The sequence below is a fragment of the Caretta caretta genome, chromosome 3 (genome assembly GCF_965140235.1).
Source record: "Caretta caretta isolate rCarCar2 chromosome 3, rCarCar1.hap1, whole genome shotgun sequence".
Classification (NCBI taxonomy): domain Eukaryota; kingdom Metazoa; phylum Chordata; order Testudines; family Cheloniidae; genus Caretta; species Caretta caretta.
In genome coordinates this window covers 87,087,899-87,114,916 of record NC_134208.1, presented here as the reverse complement: position 1 = coordinate 87,114,916, position 27,018 = coordinate 87,087,899, and the positions used below count along the sequence as shown (strand labels likewise).

The 27,018-nt window shown below is 40.4% G+C and overlaps 1 protein-coding gene across 1 annotated transcript in view; it reads left to right on the top strand.

The window, feature by feature from the left end:
- LAMA4 (laminin subunit alpha 4) overlaps window positions 1-27,018 on the top strand; it is a 145,870-nt gene that overhangs the window by 94,419 nt on the left and 24,433 nt on the right. The window contains exons 13-25 of the mRNA XM_048844760.2: window positions 221-369; window positions 3,506-3,647; window positions 5,507-5,603; window positions 6,458-6,574; window positions 8,001-8,186; window positions 9,684-9,823; window positions 11,883-12,056; window positions 13,094-13,236; window positions 14,750-14,912; window positions 16,955-17,088; window positions 18,561-18,732; window positions 21,537-21,668; window positions 24,632-24,774. Of these exons, the coding sequence (XP_048700717.2) occupies window positions 221-369; window positions 3,506-3,647; window positions 5,507-5,603; window positions 6,458-6,574; window positions 8,001-8,186; window positions 9,684-9,823; window positions 11,883-12,056; window positions 13,094-13,236; window positions 14,750-14,912; window positions 16,955-17,088; window positions 18,561-18,732; window positions 21,537-21,668; window positions 24,632-24,774 (1,892 nt within the window). The remainder of the gene's footprint in view (window positions 1-220; window positions 370-3,505; window positions 3,648-5,506; window positions 5,604-6,457; window positions 6,575-8,000; window positions 8,187-9,683; window positions 9,824-11,882; window positions 12,057-13,093; window positions 13,237-14,749; window positions 14,913-16,954; window positions 17,089-18,560; window positions 18,733-21,536; window positions 21,669-24,631; window positions 24,775-27,018) is intronic.

The following is a 27,018-nucleotide window of genomic DNA, read 5'->3' as shown; positions in this document are numbered from 1 at the left end:
TGGCTTATTTTTCTCACTCTTCTCACTCCTCCCATTCAGTCACCTTGACCCCATCTATATTTTGCCTCCTTTTCAACTTCCCTCTTTTTCATCTGTTAAAATATATCATAGTTAAACTATATGTTACCTAAAAAACCAAAAAAACCCTGCACTGTTAGAGTAAAGAGGATATATTTGTTACTATTTTCAGATTCTTTCTATCCTTCCATATTTTGTTTAGAATGTGTCGGGGTTCTATGCAGAAATAGATGGCGCTAAAAAGGAATTACAAGAAAAACTAGCCAATTTGTCTCGATTTGATGATGATTTGGTGCAGCAGGCTATGGAGTATGCACAGGAGCTTCAAAGACTTGCTGACGAGTTGGACCGGTAAATTTTAACTACAGCAGACTGTACGGCGCTAATTTTAAGGGCTGCTAGTCACACAGTTAGATAGGTAAACAGACGAGCAAAAAGATAGTACATTATATATACTGATTATAGATACACATTAAGCAAATCACTGTAAAGTCATATGTTCCAGGGATTATATCACAGTCTGTGAGAAAGTCTTTTAACTAGAGCTGGTCAATATTTTGTTTAATATTTTTGAATTTTTTTTAATGTCAAAAATATTTATTTAAATTCCTTATGTTTTTTATTCACACATTTTTCAATCATTTCTTTATAATCCCAAAGTAACAGATATAAAGTAGATGACTGAGAAATAATATGATACTGGGAAATGTAAATGGGGATTTCAAAAATAGCTCATAAAATAAAATGGTTCATGTGAATAAGATGATTCACATAAAAAATTGCTTTACAGCTACACTCAGAGGTAGGATCTGCTGTAGTTTTGACTCAAACTGAGTGTACTATATCCAGTGGTGAGCTGGAGCCGGTTCACTAGAATCGGTTGTTAAATTTAGAAGCCCTTTTAGAACCGGTTGTTCCGCGAGGGACAACCGGTTCTAAAAGGGCTTCTAAATTTAACCGGCCAAAAGTGGCGCCTTAGGCGCCGACTCCACAGGTGCTCCAGCCCTGGAGCACCCAAGGGGAAAATTTAGTGGGTGCAGAGCACCCACCGGCAGCTCCCCACCCCACCCCCGGCCCCAGCTCATGTCCACTCCGCCTCCGCCTCCTCCCCTGAACGCGCCGCCCCGCTCTGCTTCTCCGCCCCCACAGGCTTCCCGCGAATCAGCTATTTGCATGGGAAGCCGGGGTGGGCTGAGAAGCAAGCGGCAGCTTCCCGCTCAGGCCCAGGGAGGCGGAGGTGAGCTGGGGCGGGGGGGCGTGAGAAAGGCCACCTGCACCGCAGCAGGTAACCCATGGGGGCGTGCAGGGGAACCGCTCCCAACCCCAGCTCACCTCCGCCACCCTCGGCCTGAGCAGGAAGCCGCGGCCTGCTTCTCAGCCCTCCCCGGCTTCCTGCCGAACAGCTGATTCACGGGAAGCCGGGGGGTGGGAATGTGGAGAAGCAGAGCGGGGCAGTGGGTTCAGGGGAGGAGGCGGAGCGGAGGTGAGCTGGGGCCGGGTGTGGGGAGCTGGTGCTCTGCACCCACCAAATTTTCCCTGTGGGTGCTCCAGCCCCGGAGCTCCCAGGGAGTCAGCGCCTAAGGTGCCACTTTTGATGTGATCAGTGGGTGAGCGGCCACTCCCCTTGCTCCCGCCCTAGCTACGCTCCCCCGCCCCTAGGAGCCAGAGGGACCTGCTGGATGCTTCCTGGGAGCTGCCCCAGGTAAGCACCACCGGGACTCCCCACCTCGCCCCCTGGCAGGTGCCTCTGGCTCTTAGGGGTGGGGTGGACACCCACTACGGTGTCCCACAAGACCCTCCTGCCCGGTTCTGGGGGCAGTCAGGGGACAGGGGAGGGGGGTGGATAGGGCATGGATCCTGGGGAAGGCATCAAGGAATGCAGGGGGTTTGGATGGGGCAGGAGTCCTGGGGAGTGGGGGTGGGCAACGACCCCCTCGTGGGGTGAGGAGGGAACCCGTTGTTAAGATTTTGGCAGCTCATCACTGACTATCTACAGACTAACAGGGCTGTTACTTTTAAACCTATAGTAATTTAAATACCAAATGGATGGTGTCAGGGTGAATTGGTCCAGTTGCATACATTAAAGGTGTCCCAAGCCTTTTTGTTCTGTTGAGAGATGATAAATACTTAGATTTTAACCAATATATACAAAAGTGATTTCTAGACAGATTGGAATTATGGTTTTATTTACAAATGTGATTATGTGTGAAAAAAATACTATTGTAAGTGATTACTTGCAGAAAACACATTCACCAAATTCTGCTTTCAGTATCAAGTAAAGGTATTCTTGTGCATAAAGGTTTGCAGTATCAACCCTTAACTGCTCATCAAGTATCTAATTTAAATACATTTTAAGAGTTGTTTCTTAATATACTTAAGCCCTAGATAGGAGATTAAAATAGAGAAAAAAATTACACTGAAAGCCAGTGGTTTCTTATTCTAAAATTAAACAATGCAGAAACTTAAAATTGCCTGGTCTATAATTTTACATAAACTGGAACAGACCCCCACAAAAAACTGATATGTTAGGTTTGAGAGCTACTAATTAATGGTATTGAAGTCATTTGAAAGAGAGTGCTTCCACGACAGGATGAAATGGATAGCTAGCACTTTCTCAAATACATGAGATCAGGAATTTAATACAAAGCAAACGGAAACCTTTATGGATGATGGAAATGTGACACTCTTACATTTGTTGGAAAGATTATTCTACAGTGAAAGTTTAATCCCTTAAAACATTTATTCTGTCTTCAAATCATGCCTTCTGGTTTTGTTGTTTTGCTTTGCTTGTCTTTATTTTGTTTAGTATAGTTTCATTTTGGTCTTTGGACACATTTAAGACGTTTCAGAAATCTTATGAGAGAGTCCAGTCTGGAGATGCAATAAGGCCCTGATCTGTCAATCATTTACATATATGATTAATTTGATTACTGAGAGTAGTCCCATTGAAATTATATGTTTGCAGGATTAGGCCCTAAATCTGGAAAGTTAGGATAAAGTGCGTTTGAGTTCCTCTCTGAACCAAACATAAACTATGAATTTTCATGGGTTTGTTCATCACCAAATATAAAAACCTATTGCAAGTAGATTGAGGTCATAAATTGATGTGTTAGATATAACTAGTAGCTATCTTATTTATTATATGAAACTGGAATATGTAAACTACACCTAAATGGTAGTCTTCATAAAAGCACTCACTGCTGGCCTCTCTCTACTCTCATTGGAGTCAATGGTAAAATTCCCATTGATCTCAGCTGGAACAGAGTAGTTAGGTTATTGCTGAGTGTTTTTGAAAGTTCCAGCTAAATGGCCTAATTCCATCTTCACACATGTGAAAAATTCACCATGGAAATCAGATGGGAGTCAATGGACATGTATGGAAGCGAGAGTAGTATTTAGACCAAAGTTCCTGTGTCTCAAGATTTTACAAGTAAGAGATGTAAACAAATTATTTTTTTTCTTTTTTTCCTTTCTGTCCTTCTAACAGGAATTTACACAGTGTTGATACAAATGGGTTGGTACAAAAAGCACTAAATGCCTCAAATGTCTATGAAAATATTGCTACTTATATTGAGGAAGCTAATGAAACTGCATTACTGGCATTAAACACAACACACAGAGTCAGTGATGTAAGTAGTTTTCATAATGTTCATGTCTGCTTTGCACTGAATTAGGGTCCCAGCATGATGTTATAAGACTTTGGGCTCCTGGGTGTGAAGTAAAACCAAACTCTTCACCATTTGTCAATATAGCATTTTTGCAAGAATGGGGGCTTCATCCCTGTTGCCTGAACAAATTCCAAACTGGTTATTTACTTCTGCTACCCCAAATTTCCCTGGTAGTTTCATAAGAGTACAGTGGTGTTCTTCACTTCCTGTCCTAAACTGTTGTGTACTGTTGCTGTGTGCTGTTAAAATGGCTGCCATGTTTTGGCCCCAGAGAGGCTGCATTTCAGGAGTGGCTGAAGTGATAGATCAGAAGTGATGCAGAAGGTGGTGGTGATTAGACTCTGACCCCAATTTGGCAAAGCTGATAAAGCATATTCTTGATATGAGCATATACATAGTGCCATCCCTTATAAGCTCTTAAGCATAAGCATATGTCCCATTGACTTCAAGGGTAAAGTGTTTTGCTGAATCTGCTCCTATTGCCCTAGCATTGAGTCACTTAAATACTCTTAAGCTGTCATTTACTTGCTCTACTAATGTGAAAAGGAATCTAAGTTGGTGTAACTTACGTGCCAAAGAGCCAGTAGAAAGCATGTGTTTAAGTAGTGTTCACCCTACTTTATAACTTACATCCACTTATATATCACTACTGAATTTGGCCCAAATAGTTTGTAAGCTCTTTGGGATTCTGTGTGCTGTAAAGCAGTACTCAAGTTTAAGACATTATTAAGTATCACTTATAGTGTACTGCAAGTAGAATAGCTTTTAATATGCAAGTAGAATAGCTTTTAATGTGCAAGTTTTACACTGGATTGGCTCCATGAGCTATCCAGTACATGATTTCATTGGGAAATCATGATTTCATTGGGAAATCTCACTTAGCCCATCTAGAAAAACTGCACAAAAGAACAACTTAGCTGAAAATTAGATTTGGCGTCTGAGCTGCCATTCATGTTTGTGCCATATTTGAATTCAGACTTTCTAACACTGTTATTGTTTGTTATTTTACAGCATCGTAAGTATGCACAGTATTTTGCAAAACATATAGGAGGACTTTGTCCCTGCCCTGCACAGCTTACAAATTCGTCCTTCAATACACTAGGCTGACCACCTATGTCTCGTCCAAGGGACTCCATCCTCTGGTCAGTGAGTCACTGAGGAGAGATTGCCACAGGTGTCATGGCCTGGGGAGCCTAACTTTGGAGAGGGAGTAAGCAGTTCTTGAAGCAGATTCCCCAACCCCTGCATATAAGAGCAAGCAACCTTTCTCTTATCTTGGAAGATTCACCCTCTCGTTCTCCTTTTTAGCCCAGTTTTGCTCCCATTGAAGCCAATGAAACTTTTGCCATCGACTTCAATGAAAGCAAGTTCCAGAAACAAAAAGCATCTTATGCATCTTCTATTTATCCCACAGCTTGCTCCATTCTTCCTCCCTAACAGGGGATGATCTCCCTAGTGGGGAACTGATGATGGGTACTTCTTCCTTCTCAGGGATAGTGTCTTGCAATCTGAATAGCATGATTATTGGTTAGGCCACATCTTAGTTGCCTAATATAGATAATATTTGTGCTATTCTGCAAATTTATTATTCAGTTCACTTGTATGGAGGAAATATATTCCTTTAAACTTCAGTTGCAACCTATAGAAAATTTGCATTTGAGCCATTTTTCTCATCCAATCACCCACTTTTTACTTTAGCAGAGAAAATGGAACAGCAGCAATTGGAAATTGTGAAATATTATGTCATCTAAAAGCAGACACAATAAAGAGATACATTTCATCAAGCAGATTCTGACTCTCTTTTTGAAATGAATTTGTAGGCTGTAGTTGGAATTGATTCTCAGATCATTTACCATAAAGATGAAAGCGAAAGGCTCCTCAATCAAGCCAAGGAACTACAAGAGACAGCAGATGCCAGTAAATATACATCCTTCCTATTGGTTTGGCTACTTCGCTGGTAATACGATAGCTCTGAATATGAAAAGAGATTTCAAAAGCACATCATTAAGGAGGAAATGCTGCTGCAACAGAATAACATATTGATCAAAGTTAGAATCCAATGTGTTAGAAAAGGAAAATTTTGAATAGCTAGTGTCATACCAAGCTGATGAGAGTTTTCTGTTATTTACAGTGGGCACATTTTCAGGTGTATTAAAAGATTAAGGGTCTGATCCTGCAAACATGTATGCATTTGAGTAACTTTACTCATCTGAGTAGTCTCAGAGAGGTCAACACATTCATTTATGCGTTCATAAGTGAATGCAGTTTTGGGCCCTAAAATTCTAGTTAGGAATAAGATAAGATTTAAAAGATTCTGGCATTTTCTTCATTGAAAATAATGAAACTTCTATAAAAACAATGGAAATTACTGTTTTTATTTTTCAAGGCTTTGTGCTTTCCATAAAAACTCACCTTGAATTTTGTACTGTAATATATTAGCACTTGTCCCAGGCAGTTATTGGCTATCAAAGTTCTTTTTGAGAGGAGATGTTTAATGAAGATAAGGAAGCAGTTTCCAGATTCTCCTGAGAAGACTCTTCCAGGAGAATGTTGAGCATCAGCTGGAAGATTGCTTAGCAATTTAGATCACCTGAAACCAACATCACTAGAATGCATGATATTAAAGTTAGTCAGGGGTAAAACTATAGTAACTAATGTTTGTTAAATGCACAGCAATATATCTGTGCAGTATAGTAACACTAAAGACAAGATTTTTTACGTGCCCTTTGAAATCACAGAGTTCAGTCGTTTTTTCTGTTCTGTCCTCACAGGTAACGATTTAACAGTTGCAGACACTAGTCGCCGTATTGCTGGAACAATTGCCAGAAAGGATGCTCTGAAAAGCCGCTTGATGAAAGCCATGAAACAAATTCAATCAGTAGAGCAAGGTTGTAAGATAAATACATCGACTTTATCTTTACTATCTGACTATGAAATTTATAGTCAGATCCCCACTCTGATTAGCTCAAGCAGCATTTGACTGAATCTTTAAAAATAAGATTTCAAAAACAAGTCTGCCTTTAACCCATTCAAAATGTAGGAAAGATTCCTAGAAGTTCCCGATGAAGGCAGAAAATTAAGATAACCTGCAGTGAAACACACTGTCTCTCTGATGTGCACATTCTTAGCGATGGAGCACATAATATACACATAACTACTCCGAATGACATCTCATTAGTCATCACAGTCTTGTCACATGAGTCATTTAGGCAAAGCCAGAAACTTCACAAGGCACTTTTTGTCTCCCCAAATTGCAATTATGATGATATAATATAAAAGTTACAAGATGACACGTTTTATTTTTTCTCTTTTGTTCATTATTTTAAAAGAAAATAATGTGAAGACCTTTCCCATTAACAATGACAATGCAACAGCTCATTGTACAATGCTTTCCATAGCATGATGAGAGAACATATCCTATCATCTGAAGCTGCATTGATTTCTCTTGGCCTGCAGTTTACTAAAGGTTGCCGTCCATCACTTTATTCTTGACTTCATTACAGACTGGATACTCCATTAATTTGTAGACCTATTGCACTAATAATCAAAATGTAATTTAAGAGAATATTGTACTTGGCAGATTGAATACTTTGGTGGGATGCCACTGGCAATTTATGATTAGCTAGGTGTTCCCTTAATTCTTGAAATAAATAGAGGTCATGAGCATTCATTAGCATTTCCAGCTGTACTTTACCATGTCCTGAGGGCCATACATGTCCCAAAAGGAGCTGGGCAATAATTTTTCATCAAAACGTTTTTCATTGAAAATGGCTTTTTCACTAAAAGTATGTTGTGATGTGAAAATTTCTGATTTAGTTGATATTTTCAGGGTTCTTGTTTTAAAAAACTGGAAGAGAATGTCAGTCATCAAAAACTTTTCAGTATTTGTTTTTCTACAATAACCTGAAAATGTTCACCAAAAAAATTCAACAAAAAAAATTCATATTCTTTGACAATGTCACCAAAAATAAAATATGTTTTTAATCCATTCGAGTCCCAGAGCCTGGGATATACTAGCCATTACAAATCAAGCTCACTGAAAAGCTTAAAATGTAACAGTCAAAACGATCAGCCAAATGCAGTTGGTACATCTTAATCATTAATATAACAGCAAACAAGGGAGGGTTTTCAAATTCTTTGTGTAATTTGAAAAAATAATAAAACTAAGGTTTGTTTTTTACCTCTGTGTGAGGAAAGCTCCAGCACTGTTGAGGCAAAACGCTCATTAATCTTATTTTCATTTTCTGAAGCATTAGTCAGAAGTAGTGTACTTTAATAGTATTTATTACTGCTCATTCTCTATTCATATTACAGGTGATAATAGACAGCATTTGGACCAATTTAAACTCATTACTCAAGAGGCTGTCAATGCTACCGTGGCAGTAACCCAGACTACTACCCCAATGGCTAAAAATCTGAAGAACTGGTCCGAGAACCTTCAGAACTTTGAACATGATGCTGTTGCTTATGACAGTGCTGTGGACTCAGCTGGGGATGCAGGTATACTAACTGTAACATGGCACTGAGACCCAATGTTACTTGGTGTTACTGTAGCAGGTATTCATTGCAAGCACTATAGTGTAAATGTAGATTGACAAGTGTCACCATTGAATATGGTATGAGTTGCTTTCCCTGTCACCTCACAGCATATTATATTACTATCTGCTCTAACTACTGGATAACATGTGCTTGAAAAATGACTCAACATTTTTTGAGACTCATTGAAAGTCAACGGTGTCTTAGACTTTTGAAAATGGAACTTAGGCCCTTTTGAAAATTTTACTGCTTGTTAAATACATGTTACCAATTACTATTATGGTAGTGATGGTGGTGGTGACAATAGTGTTGGTGGTTTATTGTTATTGTAGCACCTATAGGTCAACCACAAACAGGGCCCCATTGTGCTAGGCACTACAGCCATAGAGAAGAAAAGTCCCTGTCCTGAAGAGATTACAGTCTAAATAAACAAGCAAGACAAAGGACAGGGGAAAGGGATATAACATACATGCAGAGTGATCAATGGGATGGATTGTAAGCATCATGTTAGTTCCCTAGTTTGTTTGGGGGGGGTTTTGGGGGGGGGAAGTGGGCTGTTAGGAAGTGAAGGGATCAACTGAACAGAAAGACAAAAGAAGAAATAAAGAGGGACCATAGAAGGGAGGGAGGTAAAAGGGACAAGGAAAGGGGAAGAGGGAGGGCAGATGGAGTGAGGCTGAGGTCAAGAGACTGTGGGGGAGGGAGGGAAGGGAGATAGAAGACACAGCCAATTAGCACAGAGAATTTCCAGAGTAAAACTGCAGAGAGCAGTCTCGTGATGTCATTGGTGTCCAACTGTGTCTACTGCAGTTGCTTCTGTGTTGGTTGCCAGCAGAGATTTTTACTGGCTCTGCCCAGGAGTTTCTTCACAGACTTCATGTGGGATTCTGGGCAAATCACTTAGGCCCAGATCCTCAAAGGTATTTAGGTGCTTAACTTCTATTGAAATCAATGGAAGCTAGGTGCCTCAATACCTTTGAGGATCTGGGCCTTACTGGCTCTATGTTTCAGTTTCCCTGTCTGGGAAATGAACATAGTACTCATCTAACTCACAGGTGTGTTGTGAGGTTAAACCCATTGATGTTTGTAGAGCACTTTGACATGTTCCAAAAGAAGGTGTTACATGAGAGCAAAGCTGCTGTTGTTATTCATATTGGAGTAGCACCTAGAGGCACCAAAAAATCTTATAGTACTCAGCACTGATTCTGCATGCTGTTGCATACAGGCAGATACCTGCACCTACACAGAGCCCTGGTGAAGCGAATGGGGCTCTATACAGGTGCAGAGGTCCACCCACATGGAGCAGCTTGCAATATCAGGACCTTTGCTTAAGAGTAGAAGCAACATGGGTGATGCAAACAAATACTAGTGAGAGGGAAGGAATGCAAATTGAATTCCACTCGTACAAAAACAGTGTTATGCAGTGGGGAATTGGGCTTTTAGTTTCCTTTCTAATTGCAGTGAAGAATCTGACAGAGGTCATCCCTCAGCTCCTGGATAAACTGCGTACAGTAGACCAAAAGTTGCCAGCAAACAACATTTCTGCCAGCATTCAACGGATCAGGGAGCTAATTGCTCAGACTAGGAGTGTAGCAAGCAAGGTAAAACACTTGGATCAGACATTCGATTATGAGTGATAATGATCAAATGCATCTTATTAACAACTCCATTTCCCTGAGCTAGATTCCAGGTCTAAATCTTGTTATCTCTCCCTAACAACTGGATGAGCACAGTACAGTGGTAGCAATTAAAATCTTTAGAGTTGGTACGTGCAAATAATTAACATGGTATTCATGGCAGAATATGATGGTAATGTTAATTAGCCAATATGATAATGGTGGTCACTGCAGCAGAATCATTTAAAGCTAAAATGATATTTACTATTAGTTTATTATTCAATTGCCAACATTAATTACGAGCAGCAGCAACTGTGATCATTTCAATGAAAACCATTGTGAGTTCACAATATTTCTTTTTGTTAAAAAAGGCCTTTTTCACATAAGAAAATCTGTACTATACTAATACCATGGTGACATTAATTGCAACAACAAAAGCGTAGAGATATTTCTGGCAAACACTTTATAACAACAAGTGATGCTGAAAATGAAAATGATATATGCAATTGCATTTGGATGAATACTGAGAAGTCAGAAGATGAATACATCTGTACAGTGTTGAAATATTCTGGCTGTAATGGTGTACAGGATCTTTAACCCCCCCTTCCCGCCCCCCTTTCCCGGAAGCATCGCTGCTCTGCTTCACCCTGCCCCAGGAAACATTTCTCTGAGCAGAAAAGAGCAGCGAGTATTAGACCAGCCATTAGACCAGGACCAGCCATATGGTGAACCATTGAGATCTAACCATTGGTCCTCCAGTAGCTAAAAGGGCGGGGACCAGCAACAGCCAATCAAGGCACAGCAGGCTAAAATAAAAGGAGCTGCCTGCTAGCAAAGCAATTCCTGGCAGAGCCAGTGGAGTGAGGAGGGACTCACTCTAGGCCACAGCCAAAGGAACCAGGCCAGACCAGGGTTCATTTCTGGCCACAATCAAGGGAACGTGTGCAGGAGGAACCCTGCTGGTTTAATTCTGGAGAAGGAATTAAGCCTCAGAAGGATAAGAAACCATTTGATTTATGATTGGCCCTGAATAGCAAGGAACTTCTATTTGAGTTTGTTGTACCCCGAAAAGGGGTTTGAACTGTGTGACCTGGCCACAGGACCAAGCCACAGAGTCTGACTGATAGCCTGCAGGGGGTGCAGGGAGCTGAAGAAAATGACAGTACTGTACCCGGACACTCAAAGAAGGAAGTGCAACCTACCATAAACATGGTACAGAAGTGGGATGCGAGACCCCCCTCTCAGCAAGGAGAGATGATGACACGGAATGATACCTGCACCCATCTCAAGTGTGTGATGTTAGTTATCCTGGATCTGCAGATGGATCAGCGGGGCCGCCAGCTGGGAACCACAGAGGCCTGGTATACCCTTTAACACTGTCCACCTAAATTGAATTGTCTACATTTGGTCCGAAAAACTAAAACTCAGTCAGGAACTACAATATTTGACTATTCCTTAAATATGTTTTAGTTTTAAAACATACAGTTCTTCAAAATGTAAAAATATTGCTTTAAATATGTTTAAAGGTATCATAAAATGAATGCTCTTGGCCTGATTAACCTCTCATTTATACCAGTTTTACACTAGTATAACTCCATTGACTTCAGTGGAGTAACTCCTGATTTAAACCAGAGAAAGGGAGAGGAGAATTAGGTCTATTTCTGAAGCAAAGAAATAAATGATTGGGAAATAATTTTTTTAAAATATGCAAGAAGTTTGTTGTGTACAGAATAATATTATAGCCCTGATTCAACAAGACACTGAATCATGTGCTTAAGTCCCATTGAAGCCCAGTGAAAGTTAATTATGTGTATTGTTGAATAGGGGCTTCAATGAAAGTAAAGAAAAAACTGACACCATTTCATCAGTATGTTTCCCTTTATCTTTCTACAGTGTGTTTCATTGATTTGCGTTGTTAAGAACATACAATCAATGCCATTGTCATCATTAGTCAAGGAAGCTGTTGAGGGAGTAGGTTTGCAAATTTCCCCATAGCAGAGTCTCAGAACAGAATGTATCTAACTTTATATGTTTGCCACTTCAGGTCCAAGTCTCTATGAAGTTTGAAGGCCGATCAGCTGTAGAAGTTAATCCAAAGACCAGCCTAGATGATTTAAAGGCTTTTACCTCCATGAGCTTGTACATGAAACTTCAGAAAGACCACCCACAGCTGGTAGCATCTCCAGATAGATTTGTTCTGTACCTTGGAAACAAAAATGTAAGAGAATAATCTAATTAATTTTATTCGGAAAAAAAAGACAGAAGTGGAAATAAGTATGTGGATTTTTCAGCAACATTTCTCTATTTCTTACCATCAGGGATTTCCACAATAATATTTTACTGATGCTGGTCATTGGTTAGTGACATGCAGTGAACTATCCCTGCAATTTTTCCCTCTCTCCAATAAAATATTCTATCCAAGTAGCAAATTGCATTGCCTGGTGCACTGAGATACAGAGGCTAGCTTCTGTAAACTACACTTACCATCCACACTCAACTGGTATTGAACTGCTCTGAAGCAATTACTTCTGTCTGCCAGGCTTTCGTGGGTAACATGTAATCAACACTGTACTGCTGACAATGTAGATTTCAAGTCTGGCAGTTCAAAGGTCTTAGAGATAAGAGTGTTTCTTTGCCTGTGGCATGTGCTACTGCTACTGAATACCCTCCTCATAGCTACTTTTAAACACTTAGAAAGGGCTTGCACTCTCCTTATCAAAAAGGGTTGTGAAGCAACTGTGTTAAATTTTTACTGTTAAAAGAAAACAAAAAAGACACATCTCACAAACTCTGTGCAATGTGGGCCAACTGGTAGTTTGGAAAGGTGGAGTCAAGGGCTTTTCTTTTTAATCTTTTTTTAAAAAAAGGAATGTCTGTGTACAGTGCATGTAAATTAAGAAATTCCCTGCTGAGAGCAGATCTGATTATGGTGCATATGGACAAGACTTTGTTGCCACTTCCTATATTGATACTGCCTAGTAAACAGTAGGCACATGCAAGAGCATGTGATAGATTTCAGTCAGAAAATGTCTTAGAAATATTTAACCTGGCAATTACTTCATCCAAAATGGATTTGAAGCCATACTTTTTGGACAGTGCCATCTACTGAAACAATATAATTAGTGGAAGGTGTGCTTTAGTTTATTAGTTGTACATAAATATTCTCTTTTGTCTAAAACTGTCTAACATTTATTAGCTTTTTTGGATTATGAGTGAATCAAGTAGCCCTGTCATCCCAACTCATTGATGTTTTAGGCAAAAGATTATATGGGTCTTGCGATCAAGAATGACAACCTGGTGTATATTTATAATCTGGGAGGTCGAGATGTGGAGATACCACTGGACTCCAAGCCAATCAGCTCTTGGCCTGCTTACTTCAGTATCATCAAAGTTGAGAGGTAAAGTGTTTATGTGCAGCTGCTCTATTTCTTATGAGATCAGTTTGGTTTGAGAATTTCACAAGTGAACAAGTAAAACTCAGCAGTACCTATCTAAGGTACTTTAACTATCTAAGGCCTTGTCTACATTGTCATTTACAGCACTGCAACTTTCTCACTCAGGGGTGTGAAAAAACACACCCCTGAGCTCTGCAAGTTTCAGTGCTGTAAAGTGCAGTGTAGACAGTGCACCAGCGCAGAAATATGTGGCAGAATGCAGTAAAACAGAGCAGGAGACTTACAATTTTCCCCCAAGTAGTTCAGTCACAAATTTAATTAACGCATTATTTTTTTAATGAACATCATCAGCATGGAAGCATGTCCTCTGGAACGATGGCCAAAGCATGAAGCAGCATATGAATCTTTCGTGCATCTGGCACATAAATATCTTGCGATATCAGCTACAACAGTGCCATGCAAATGCCTGTTCTCACTTTCAGGGGACATTGTAAATAAGAAGCAGGCAGCATTATCTCCCAAAAACGTAAACAAACTTGTTTGTCTTAGCAATTGGCTGAACAAGAAGTAGGACTGAGTAGACTTGTAGGCGCTAAAGTTTTACATTGCTTTGCTTTTGAGTGCAGTTATGTAACAAAAAAAATACATTTGTAAGTTGCACTTTCATGATAAAGAGATTGCACTACAGTACTTGTATGAGGTGAATTGAAAAATACTATTTCTTTTGTTTATCATTTTACAATACAAATATTTCTAATAAAAAATAATATAAAGTGAGCACTGTACACTTTGTATTCTGTGTTGTAATTTAAATAGATTTATTTGAAAATGTAGAAAAACCTCAAAAATATTCAATAAATTTCAATTTGTATTCTATTGTTTAACAGTGCGATTAATCGTGATTTTTTTAATCACGATTAATTTTTTGAGTTAATTGCATGAGTTAACTGCGATTAATCAACAGCCCTAATATATATATATATTTTTAATTGCAGTTAACTCACACTATTATATATATACACACTCACACTTTTTTTTTTTTTTTAGGAAAGGTGAAAACAAGCTAGAAAACAGAAATGTCTCCTCCATAGTTAACAACGTATTTTTTCCATTTCTCCCTGACCCAAATATTTGCCCCAAGAGCTCCAGAAAAAACAATTGGGCCTGTATCTCTTCTCCACCATTTTTCCACCAGTGCAACTTCAATGGAGCTATTCATTGGCACAAGCCTAAGAGTCTAATCTTGTTTCCATTGGAGTCAGTAGAAATTCCCATTGACTCCAAGAGGGCAGGCTCAAGTCATAAATGGAAGGAGAATCCACTGCAATCTCTGTAATTTCTTGCTTTGATCCCAGCCAGAACACCAGATGGGTGATGCTTTTCTGGTGGGGAAAATATTTACACTAAACAACCAAAAAAACTTTTTTTAAAATGATCTTTTCCTGTTTCTTATATCTAACCATCAAGCTAAAGATATGACTATGCAGCCCTCTTTTTCTCCAAATTCCTTCAACAGGGTGGGAAAGCATGGCAAAATATTTCTAACTGTGCCGAGCCCTAGCAGCACAGCTGAAGAAAAATTCATCAAAAAAGGAGAGGTCCCTGGTGCTGACTCCCTTTTGGATTTGGAGCCCAAAAATACCATCTTCTATGTTGGTGGAGTGCCTTCAAATTTTAAGGTAGATCAAATAACTCTTCTGTATATATTGAAATTTAAATAAATCAAACCCAGGCTGCTGGGACTTCCTTTACAAACTTGTCATTAATGGAAAGGTTTGGTTACTGGAAACATCCTTATTAAGTCACATACCACATTACGATTCTTCAACAAGTTCCCTGGAATCTGCAGCACTGACCAAGGCTAATGCTACCATCTACATAGAATGTCCTCCAATGAGAAGCTGATCAGATTCATCTTGGCTACAGTAAAATGTTTCTGACATGTAATTAGAGAAAAAATACGGAGTTATTGTTCTAGATGGACACCTAGTAGCCCAACTGAACAATGCGTGCTTTCTGCTATACTCTGTCAACGCTGGGTACCAAGTTTGGCAGAGAGACTTTCCCATGTGAGGGCTGTTGGATGGCCAATTTGAAATGTGATAGTGGCCTCAAGGTAGACACCCTATAGAATTCATGGTGCAGACATCCATATGTTCCTAATATTAGCCATAAATTGTTTGCTACTTCTGTGAAAATTAGTTGGAAAACCCATTTTCTAAACATCAAAGACTCTTAAAGATTTTAATCAGTAAATATCTATTCAGGGATGTAAATCTGCACACCAGAGATGGTTCAGCAGAATTACTAAATCCCAATGAGGACCTGATATGACTGTGGAAAAAGCCAACTGATATGCCAATTAATGCTGGTTGTAACAGGCAGATAATGTGCTGACGAAACGTTTGCTGCTGCTATGTCTATTCTACAGTGCAGCATTTTTTAACATTGGAAGACTGCTGCATTAATTCTGCCAGCTTTACTTTCATTTTGTTTTTACATCACTTAATTTTTTCCCTTTCACTAACAAGGCAATTTAAATTCAATTTGCAGTGATCATTGTTGAGTTATTTAAAATAATCTCTGCTGAACTTTAGCTACTGGCAAAGATAAGTTCCATGAATATGCGAGAATCTCTCAGAGTTCACATGCTTTTTTTTTTCCTTTCTTGTGGTATGAAATGGCCTTTAAACCACAAAGAGATGTAAATGAAATGAACACAAAATACTGGGGGATATTTCATTTAGATTGTTATGAAATGTTGTTCTTTGAATATCATAGAGACAAGGTGGGTGAGATAATATCTTTTATTGGACCAACTTCTGTTGGTGAAAGAGACAAGCTTTCGAGTTACACAGAGCTCTTCTTCAGGTCTTTGGATAATAAATTGTGTAATTCGACTAAAATAGATCTGGGATTAGTCATAAAATCATTATAGCATCACATAGCACCATACCCTAAAATCTAACTCCTTCTTCTTTTGCCCCTTGTCTTTAAAAACTATGGTGGAAGTTCTCATTTGTAGTAGTCCTATCTAAGCATTTGTTCTCTTCAGCAGTTATTCATTACTCCTTTGTAGACCACAGCATAACTGCCTATCCCCATGCTTGGACACACCACTTCCCATATCTGGCTCACTAACTTTAAGAGGGGTGTTAATAGGCCACTTTACCTGGAATGGTCCCTTGAAATATGTGTTAACTGCTTATGCTAAACAATCTGTCCACCTTGTATTTAGCTGTGACACTCTGAGTAGGTTTCCCAGACCTGAAGAAAAACTCTGTGTATGATCAAAAGCTTGTCTCTCTCATAAACAGAAGTTGGTCCAATATAAGATTGTACCTCAGCCATCTTGTCTCTAAAGCTTTGTCTACACTAGCACTTTTGCTGGCAAAACTTTTGTAGGTCAGGGTTGTGAAAAAACACACCCCAACAGAAGTTTCACTGTCAAAAGCACCGGTGTGGACAGTGCCGGTGTGGACGGTGTGGCCAATAGCTACCGCTGTTTGTTGTAGGTGGTTTAATTATGCCGGCATAGAGTAACTACACAGGAGACCTTACAGCAGTGCAGCTGTGCTGCTGTAAGGTCCGTAGTGTAGACATAGCCTAATACTAAGAGCTTCAAAACAAAATTGATCTCATGAACAAATGAATTTGGCATCTCTGAATGAAATACATATGTTGACTTTACCCTTTTGCCTTTGTTTCCTTCTCTGCACAGCTCCCTCCCAGTTTGAACCTGCCTGGCTTCATTGGCTGCCTGGAACTGGCCACCCTGAATGATGATATAATCAGTTTATACAATTTCAAGCACATCTACAATATGAACACCACTGTATCGCCACCTTGTGCCAGGTAGAGAAAAATTCAGTTGTTACAATGAAGTTATTTGATAGCCTGCAATGTTTGCAGAACCGAATGGCTACTTCATTTGTTTCGTTTTAGAGAAGAATATCAGGATAATATTAACTTGACCTTTCCTGAATATACCAACTGGCTTGATCTGTTCTACAATTGTACATTTTCTTTGTTATTTTCCATCTGCACAAATTGTCACAAATGGATATTAGCTCCTCTGACACAGAGCCATTAGTCATATGCTCCTGAACTATTCAGTAAAGATTTTTCTTCTTTTTAAGCCCTTTGCAGAAAGAATGAGAAATGTTCCACTTAAAGGGAAACTGTAAAATTCATTTACTGTAAATATTTATGGGAGGTTTCTTCATTTGGTAGTCAGGAACTCTAGTTTTGTGTTGCATTTTGATGTATATCTGTATGATCAGAGAGGAAGAAACTCTAGTATTGTTGGAAATAAATGTAGATTTTAATAAATCTGAAGAGAGCAACAAAAGTATAGGATTTTCTTTCCAAATCTCTCTTACAGAGAGCAGATACTTTGAGTGAAAAAGCCCTATTTGCCACATCTCTGTAACAGTGTGTGAAGGGTACATTCCTTGCATAATTGAGGATCCAATCCATCTTCAGTTAAAGTACATGTTGGATTCCCATTGACTTCTATGGGAGTTGGATAACCCTTAAAAAGAATACCTCTGCCTATAATCAGGAAGGCTTGTGGCCCTAACACCTGTCCAAGAATGAGCCTCAAAACTTTCCAGTTTCCAACATATAACTATAAAAAACTGGGCATGTTTAGTCTTGAGAAAAGAAAACTGAGGAGTGGGACCCCAGAACACCTTCAAATATGATAAGGGCTGTTATAAAGAGGACAGTGCTCAATTATTCTCCAGGTCCACTGAAGGCAGGACAAGTAGTAATTGGCTTAATCAGCAGCAAGGAAGTTTTAGGTTTGATATTAGGAAAAACTTCCTAACTATAAAGATAGTTAAACTCTGGAATAGGTTTCCAAGGGAGGTTGTGGAATCCCCATCACTGGAAATTTTTAAGAAGAGGTTACACAAACATTTTTCAGGGATAGTCAAGGTTTATTTGGTCCTGTATCAGTGCAGGGGCTGGGTAAGATGACTTCTCAGCATCCCTTCCACACATACATATCTATGACTCTGTACCACAAAACCAACACATGACCTTATGATAAGGGAGACTGATATACTATCACAGCCCTAAATAATTTTTCAGGGAAAATTCTCAGACACCAGTGTAAAAATAAAAAAAAATCAGATACCTAAAGTCTCCGTCCGTCCCAGGGACAAATAAAAGTTCAGGATGACTATTCCAAGAAAGTGTTATAAACTCTGACACCCAAATGTTAACAACTCCCTGGATCTTTAATGCAGGGTCATAATGCTAAGAATGCTCTAAGATGGGTTCTAATTCTTGCTTGTTTCTGTGTTTTTTTTCCATGCTAGGAATAAGCTGGCCTTCACTCAGAGCAGAGCTGTGAGCTATTTCTTTGATGGCTCTGGCTATGGTTTGGTGAGGAACATTGAGAGAAGAGGAAGATTCAGCCAGGTGACTCGTTTTGACATAGAAGTTCGAACACCAATAGACAACGGGCTTATTTTCCTGATGATTAATGGAGTGAGTATAAAATTCTGTTCTCACACTGTCCCCTGTTTCTCTTGTGCCTATTCTGCACAGTTACTATGCAATACCCCCAACGTGGATGATTTATATTTCATTTTGGAAGAGAAAATTCCCTTCTGCTCACATATCATGAGGAACCTGAAGTACTGGGTACAAAGCTCCTAGTATTCTCTGATTTACTCTCATTGGCCCTAATTCTGCTCCCACAGTGGCATAATGAGCACTTCAGTGGAGTTAGGGTAGCATGAAACCACTTAAAGTGAGAAGATAATCACACCCAGTATTTTTACTTTTATTTAAACATGAATGCACTGTCCGTGCTATCAGATGTTACTATATAGTAGTTGACATGAAGTTCTATACATTTGTCCCCTGGTAGATAGATGGCTGAACTCTGTTAATACAGTGCAATAGAATATCAGGGTTGGGAGGAACCTCAGGAGGTTATCTAGTCTAACGCCCTACTCAAAGCAGGACCAATCCCCAATTTTTGCCCCAGATCCCTAAATGGCCTCCTCAAGGATTGAACTCACAACCCTGGCTTTAGCAGGCCAATGCTCAAACCACTAGACAAGGTGGATGAGATAATAGTTTTCATTGAACCAATATAGTTAGTTATTGTTGTAACTTGGAATTAGAGACTATCCTAAACCAAAATGGTGAATCCAAGCACCCCCAAATTTTCAGAAGTTTAAGATTGTCCCCTACCTCTAGAATGGTCTGAACAAAAAACCCACATCCAAACATCTTTAGGCTTTACAAAATTTTGACTATAAACTCAGACTTGTGTCTTGAGGCATCTCTTCCTCAAACTTGCAAGCCCAGTCTGGGTTAAAATAATTTTAATGAAGCAAAAGAAAATAATTTATTGTGTAGATATGGCAAAAATATCAAGAAAGTAGAACAGTTCACGTGCCTGAACAGAACCATATCGGCTAATAGAGACCTCAAGAAAGAAGTGACATCAAGGATAGAAAGGCATCCACAACATTTACTAAATGCAACATCGTATGGAAATCAAAGAAACACAGCACCAGAACAAAACAGATGCATTTTAATTCAAACAACATTTCAGTGCTAATAGATGGCTGTGAAAGCTGGAGATCTACCAAAATGTTAGTTAGAAAAGTAGATGCTTTACAAAATAAGTGCCTACAAAAGATACTGGGTATTGGTTGGAAAGACTTCGTCACAACGAAGAGGTCTGAGAAATCACCAACCAGCAGCTCGTTTCCACTAGAATCAGAAGGAAGTGCTGGACATATCTGGAACATGTACTCCGGATTCCAACACACAGACACCCATGAAGCTGTCAAGTGGAAACCAGACAGTATCAGGAAACAAGGGCACCCAAGAGAAACCCTAACAAGAACCCTTCACCGGCAGGGTAGAACAGGTTATCTCAATACCATAGAACAGTTGCAAGCAGCAGCAAATGACAGAAGGAAATGGAAGATTCCACCCCGTATGCCAATATTGGCTCATAAGGATGTAAAAATGTATGTTGATACAGTATGTGCACAGACTTCACTGCAATGAATTAATTCCATTTTAATGAAAACACTTACTTGGCAATGTTTTCCGCCAGGGATACTTATAGAAGAGATTTCTGTAGTGCAGATTGCTCTACAGCATCTGAAAACCACCAGTAACCTCAGCTCTGCTTTAAGCAGCAGTTGCTACCCAAAAACTCTTCTGTAGTGGATCAATAATTGGTTTCTTCTGAGCAGAAATTCCAAAAATTGTCTCAATTGTACTTTGTAATTTTGTACTCTGTGATGGAAACTACAGTCATATTGGACATAAGCTGTTGAAGACCAGTTCTGTTGATGGACATTTTTGGTTGGGTTGTACAAAACCAGCTACCACTGTTATGTTCTATGTGGACAGCTCATAAATATGCAAAAATAAGATTCTTTTTACTTTATTTACAAGTTTGGCCTGTTCCTTTTGTAGTGTTTTCTGAGGTTTAACGCTCTTTTGTCTCCATTAGAGACTGTCATATTAATGTTAGAAAAATATAAAAACAAACATCTGGCCAGATCCCCAGCAGCTGTAAATTGATCCATTTTACTCCCTTACATGTTTAGATGGTTTACCAAACTAATTCTATGCCACAGAACTTGAATTCAACTTGATTTCTTGGTCCTCCTGTGCCGTGGTATTTCTCTCTCCTTTAAGTGCTCCCCATTTGTTCCCCTGAAAAATTCACTACCTTAATGATTTAGCTGAGTGCTGCTCTGCTTATGAAGTTTTGTATGCAGTGTTGGTGTTGCTGTGTTGATCCCAGGACATTAGAGAGGCAAGGTGGGTGAAGTAATATCTTTTACTGGATCAACTTCTGTTGGGGAGAGAAACAAGCTTTCAAGTTTACTCTGTGTAAGCTCAAAAGCTTGTCTCTCTCACCAACAGAAGTTCGTCCAGTAAAAGATATTACCTCACCCACCTTGTCACTATAAAGTTTTGGTTATCCAACCATAGAATAGAGTCCATAGCATGTGGCATAGGTGACCAATGGCACAGCCTGAAAACCTAATTCAGAATACTGAATAAGTATATGTTTCAAACAGTAGTTCACCAAAATTCCAAATCAATACTGTTTATCAAACAATTTATGAATAAAAAAATCCAGGAAAATTATGATAATTTTGCAAATAGGTAAAACACCATTTTCAGTGAATAAATTTTTCATAATTAATAGTTCAACCATCTTGAATCATATAATATATCCATCTCTATATTGCTTGCATAAGAATGATGTCTATATACTTTCCTTTAATGCTGTTTGTTTTGTACAGAGTATGTTCTTCAGTCTAGTGATGCAGAATGGATTCCTGTATCTGCGCTATGACTTTGGCTTCAGCACCACCCCCATGCTTCTTGAAGATTCGATGAAGAAGGCTCAAATAAATGATGCAAAATTCCATGAGGTAATACTGATGTGAAAGTATTTTTATTTAGCTAGCCACACCAAGAATAATAAAGCATAATGCTAGGTTGCTTCTCTTATAATTAAAGAACCAAAAGATGATGGGTCAGATTTTATATAATACCAAATGTGTCAGTTTTGCTATGAAGTGGCAAGGAACACCGGGCAGAAAAAAATATACTAATACTAAAAAGTATTAAAAGTCAGAATAAAACTATTGTGACAGGGTTGGGCCAGATGGCTACAGGAGAGTAATTTTTTTTTTTAAAGCAGAAAAGAATTTTATTTGTGTAACACTTACAAAGAATCACCAAAAAGGATAAAGCAAAACTATGCAACAAAACAAAAGCAAACACAAGGTATAACACAGCATCCTTCAGGAGGGAGAAGTGTTCAGGCTAGCCTGGGCCCAGAGCAGGGGGGCTTCCTTGACACTCGTGGTCTTCCACCCTCCTGAGTTACCTGGTGGCCTAGAGCGGGGGGGCTTCCTCGACACTCATGGTCTTCCACCCCCTCGAGTTACCTAGTGCCACGCCCAGTGTCACAGATTATTCCTCTCCTGAGAGTGCCCGACAAGATGGGCACGGCTGCGGCGTGGGTGGTTTGGGGGTGGGGGAGACGTACACCACGTGTGATAAGACCCCTCCTAGGTGACAGTGATGATGGTATCCACAGCGGCAACGGCTGGGGCTGGGGTCTCTCGCCCTTCCCCTCAATCAAAGGGTCAGACGGAGGGAACTGGATGGGGTCACCGAGCAGAGAACCTCGGACAGTGCCCACCGCTCCTTGAAGGCATCAAGGGAGTCGGTGGACGCCGCCCAGAGGAACTCCGCCCGGATACGTAAATGTACTGAGGATTGGAAAATGGTCCTACAATCACAGGACGCTTCATTAGCCAACTTCCCCTCTCTGGTTTTATAAATGGCTGTTTTAGCTAGGGCTAGGAGGAGGTTAACCAGGAGATCTCGCGATTTTGTGGGGCCACGGATGGGGAGTGTGTAGATAAAAAGGTGAGGGGAAAAGTGTAGCCAAAAGCTTAATAAAATGTTCGTGAGGAGCCGGAAAAGGGGCTGCAGCCTGGCACACTCTAAATATACTTGTGCCAGGGTTTCCCTCACGTTGCAAAAAGGGCAAATATTCGGGATGGGGGTGAACCGCGTCAAAAACACGCCCGTGCTCACAGCTCCGTGAAGGAGCCGCCAACTAATGTCCCCGACGGGCCTTGGGACCAAGGTGGAATACAGGCTGGCCCACTGGGACTGCTCACCCTCCAAAGGTGGCAGGAGGTCCCACCACTTTGTATCGGGGCGGAACACCAGGGTGTGGGCGTGAAGGGTGTGAAGCGTGAGTGTGTATAGATATTTCCGAGGCGCGATTTGGAAGCTGACTGGCTGCAGTTCATGCAGCCGGCTCACAGTGAAAGGGTGAGGGGTTTGTTGGGATCTACGGGGTAGGGGCCCAATTGAAAGGTCCGGCGGGCCTGGGGTAGAGGGTGGGCGGGGTGCGCCCTCGCACAGGGCTCGGTTGAGATAAGCCTGAGCAGCGGGCGTCAAGGCGGCCTTCACCTCCTGAAGTATGCGCCGGGGGGTATGAGGTCTGGAGAGCCCCATGCGCCGAGCGAGTGTCAGGGGATCCAGCCAGTCTCCCCGGTCGTAGTCCAGGAGGTCTGCGACTCTCGTGACTTCCGCCAGGACCAAACTCTGGCGCACCGAGCAGGACTCCGCCGCCTGCACACGGAGCTGGGGGTTGTGTAGCAAGGGCTCCGCGAGGAGATCTGCTCCCACGGTGGCCGCCACGGACCTGGTCATTGAAAACAGTTTCCAGGTCCGGAGGAGGTCCTGGTAGAAGACCGGCAGTCCGGAGAGGTCTCGCGGAAAACCTCTCGGACAAAGACTCCAGGAGGAAGATCCTATGGTGAGAATAAAGAAGGTGTTGGGAGGAGGCCATGGGGAAGTAGCCCAGGGAGTTGTAGCTGTTCCAGGAGGCACTCCAGACAGCTGCATTCCACAGGGCCCTGGGCTGGAACCCGGAGTAGAGGGCGGGCCCAGGTTCCCCCCAAACCTCCCAACTCCTGGTCAGACACAGGAGGAGTCGACCTGAACTGTGGGTTCAGAAAAACGGCCAAGCGGAGGGCTGCCGTGAAGCTCCAAGGTGAGTAAATCCACCAATAAGCGTAAGACCCACCAACGTAGAGGAGGAACTTTGTTACACTATATATCCAGAGGAAAGCACTTCATAAATATGGTTCTCTACAACCACAAATCACTATTTTAACTCAGTCAGTTTTAGCAGCTACTGTATTACAAAGTGTTGAACTCCCATTTCAGTACAAAAGAAATTACTCAAAATGAAATTCAGTATTGGTGTTGGAACTATAGACACTTATTTAGGCATTCAGTAACCTGCATTAGGGGTACCAGAGAATTTGCTTCAAGCCATCATAGCTGTGACAATGACAGTAATAAATCTGAACCATAAGGGCATGATTCTTCTCTCACTTACATGGTGCAAATTAGGAGTCTGTTTATTGATATCAGTGGAGTTACAGTGGTATTTAACTTGTGTAAGTGTCAGCAGAACTAAGCCCTAAGTTTCAACAATAAAATCAGATTTAAAGACATATCCAAATTCTCTACTGAAGTCAATGGAAGTGCTCCATTTACACCAGTATAGAATTTGGCCTGTGATTATTTTTTACAAGCAAATGAAAGAAGGCTTCTGTTTGTTTTTGGCCATTAGAGAAATCATTATATTGAAATGAACTCACTACTAGTCATTCTTGTCAGCTCCCCACTGATTCACAAGCCTCTTTTTGACTAATTAGAATAATTGTTAATTTTAAAATAGACAATAATTATAGACTCCCTTTTATTAAAAATGCCAATTTGGCAAACCCAGCATGATAACTTCTAAAAGACAATATTTTTGGACATTTGGAGTTGAACTGTTCATTTCTCCTTTCAGATTTCTGTTATATATCACAATTCTAAGAAGATGATCTTGGTGGTGGACAGACGACATATAAAAAGTGTGGAAAATGAAAAGAAAGCAATGCCATTCACTGATATCTACATAGGAGGTGCTCCTTCCGAGATCTTGAAGTCCAGGTTTGTTGACAGTCCAGGTTCCATCAGTACTTATCTGATTGTCGCACAATGGTTTGCAAGAAGGTGTGTTTTACCACCTTTGCTCCTTCAGGAAAAACAGCTTCTAAGATTCCATTTTAATTTTGCTCAGAGCTCCATGTGTAAAGAACTTGGCATCTGTACATTGATCCAAGATGGCTGTAGCTCTGCTGCTGGCTGAAATTAGTCATGTGATCTAGAAGAGTCTCCACAGAGGATAACAGAAACTGCAGTACAGCTGAGACAAAAATAAATGTTTAAAGAGTGTATGAAAACAAATATATATACATATATGTACATAGGAAAAGCTAATCCCCCTTCTTTTCAACAAGCATTCTTCTTTGAGCAAAATGCCTTTAGCTTATGAACACAGATATCATATCTCACTCTCAATCATATTTTCAGATAAAGGGATTTTTTCCACTATAAACCTTAGTTCAAATCAGTCTCTATTTATCCTTGGGCTCAAATGTAGCTGTCCCTGTACTGATGTGCAAAGGTTTTGAGGAGAGATCCCAGGGATCCTTCTCTTTCCCCTCAAGCCATTGGACAAAGTCCAAGCATAGTCCCATTCGGGAGTACAGGTCCTACTTCCTAAAATGAGCAGGAGTAGGACCATGAACACTCTCTGCTCCTATTTTAGGATCAGCCAGAAGATTTTGTTAGATGCATAAAGTAGTACTCTGAAATGGTGGCAGAGCTGCTACTGCATTATTACACTTCCCATTGTAAGATTTGTTTTCAGTTGCTTATAACTTTGCCAGACTTTAATCGTGTGGGGTAAAAAATTTCCATGCTGTGTCTCCACCTCAGATTGAACACTTTTTGAAAAATTGCAGAAAAATGGTTCAGCCTTTTGCTAGAATGAGGTTAAGTACAGGACCCCTGCCTCATTCAGTGAACAGGATGGACCTGCTCTGAGGATTAATCAGGGCTGTGTTATAAAGGAGACTGTTGTCTGTAGGACCCCTGCCTCATTTGTTGCAGAAGTTGGAAGATGTGCAACTTTATGGTCTTTATGGCTAAGGCAGTTGAATGCTGCCCTGGAGAATTGGATTTGATCCCTGCCTCTGCCACAGAATTGCCATGTGAAGCTGGGCAAGTCATTTAAACCAAACTTATCACCGGTGGTCATTAATTTTGTGTTCCCCATTTTCTGCGTCCCTGAATTCTGACTTGCAGAAGTGCAGCTGACTTGCAGCTGTAACTGATGTCAATGGGAGCTGTGCGCTGAATAAATGAAGTCCTACACGAGGCTAAACACTCTGAAAAATCAGATCCTACTCATCTCACTCGGGTGGCCAAAATTAGCAGATATTTTCATCCTTAATCTTTCTGTGTCTCAGTTCTACAGCTGTAAAATAGGGATAATACTATCCATCACCTCACAGGGGTGTTGATCACCTCACAGCCCCTTAACCTATTTATTAGGACTTGATCCAAGTCCCACAGAAGAGAATGGGAGTTTTCCCCTGACTTCAATGCAGATTAGATGAGGCACTTTGTGCTTATTGTTTAGAACATACAAATAATTGCTGATAATCATCCAGACTTCAGCTAGGCTGAATCTCCCAGATCATTTGAGGTTTATTAGCGCAGTCAGTGTTTAATTTACCCCTGTGGAAGTTGATGGAGGTAATTCTGAAATAGCACCATTATGTGCCAGTAACTGAGTATCTTCTAACATCTTTGTGCAAATGCCAACTGAAGTTCTACCTTTATCCACAGATAAAGAGAGAAACAATGATAAGGTGATTAAGGCACTGGCCTGGGACTAGAGAGATCCTGTTTCATTTCTTGGCTCCACTACAGAAACTTTCTATGGAACCCTCAGCAAGTCACCTCACTTTTCTTGTGCCTCAGCTACCCATCTGTCAAATCGGGATGATAATACTTTTCTACCTCCAAAGGGTGTTATGAGGATAAACTCAATGATGTTAGGTGCTCAGATACTATTATGATGAGCACAACAGAAAAATGTCTGAGAAAGAGTAGTCACTACAGATTGCTGTGCTAGCAATCTCAAACCTGACATTAAAAGGATTACTGAAGGCTATATTCTGCTCTCATTTACCACCTTGAAACCATTTAATTAAAGATTCATGGGTGTAAGTGAGATCTGAATTTGGTCCCAAATCCATTACCTCTGTTGGTATTATTTGTTTTGCCAGTTAAGTCCTGTCTGTTTCCTGAAATGAGACTGGAATTGCCTATTGGGGCAGTTCA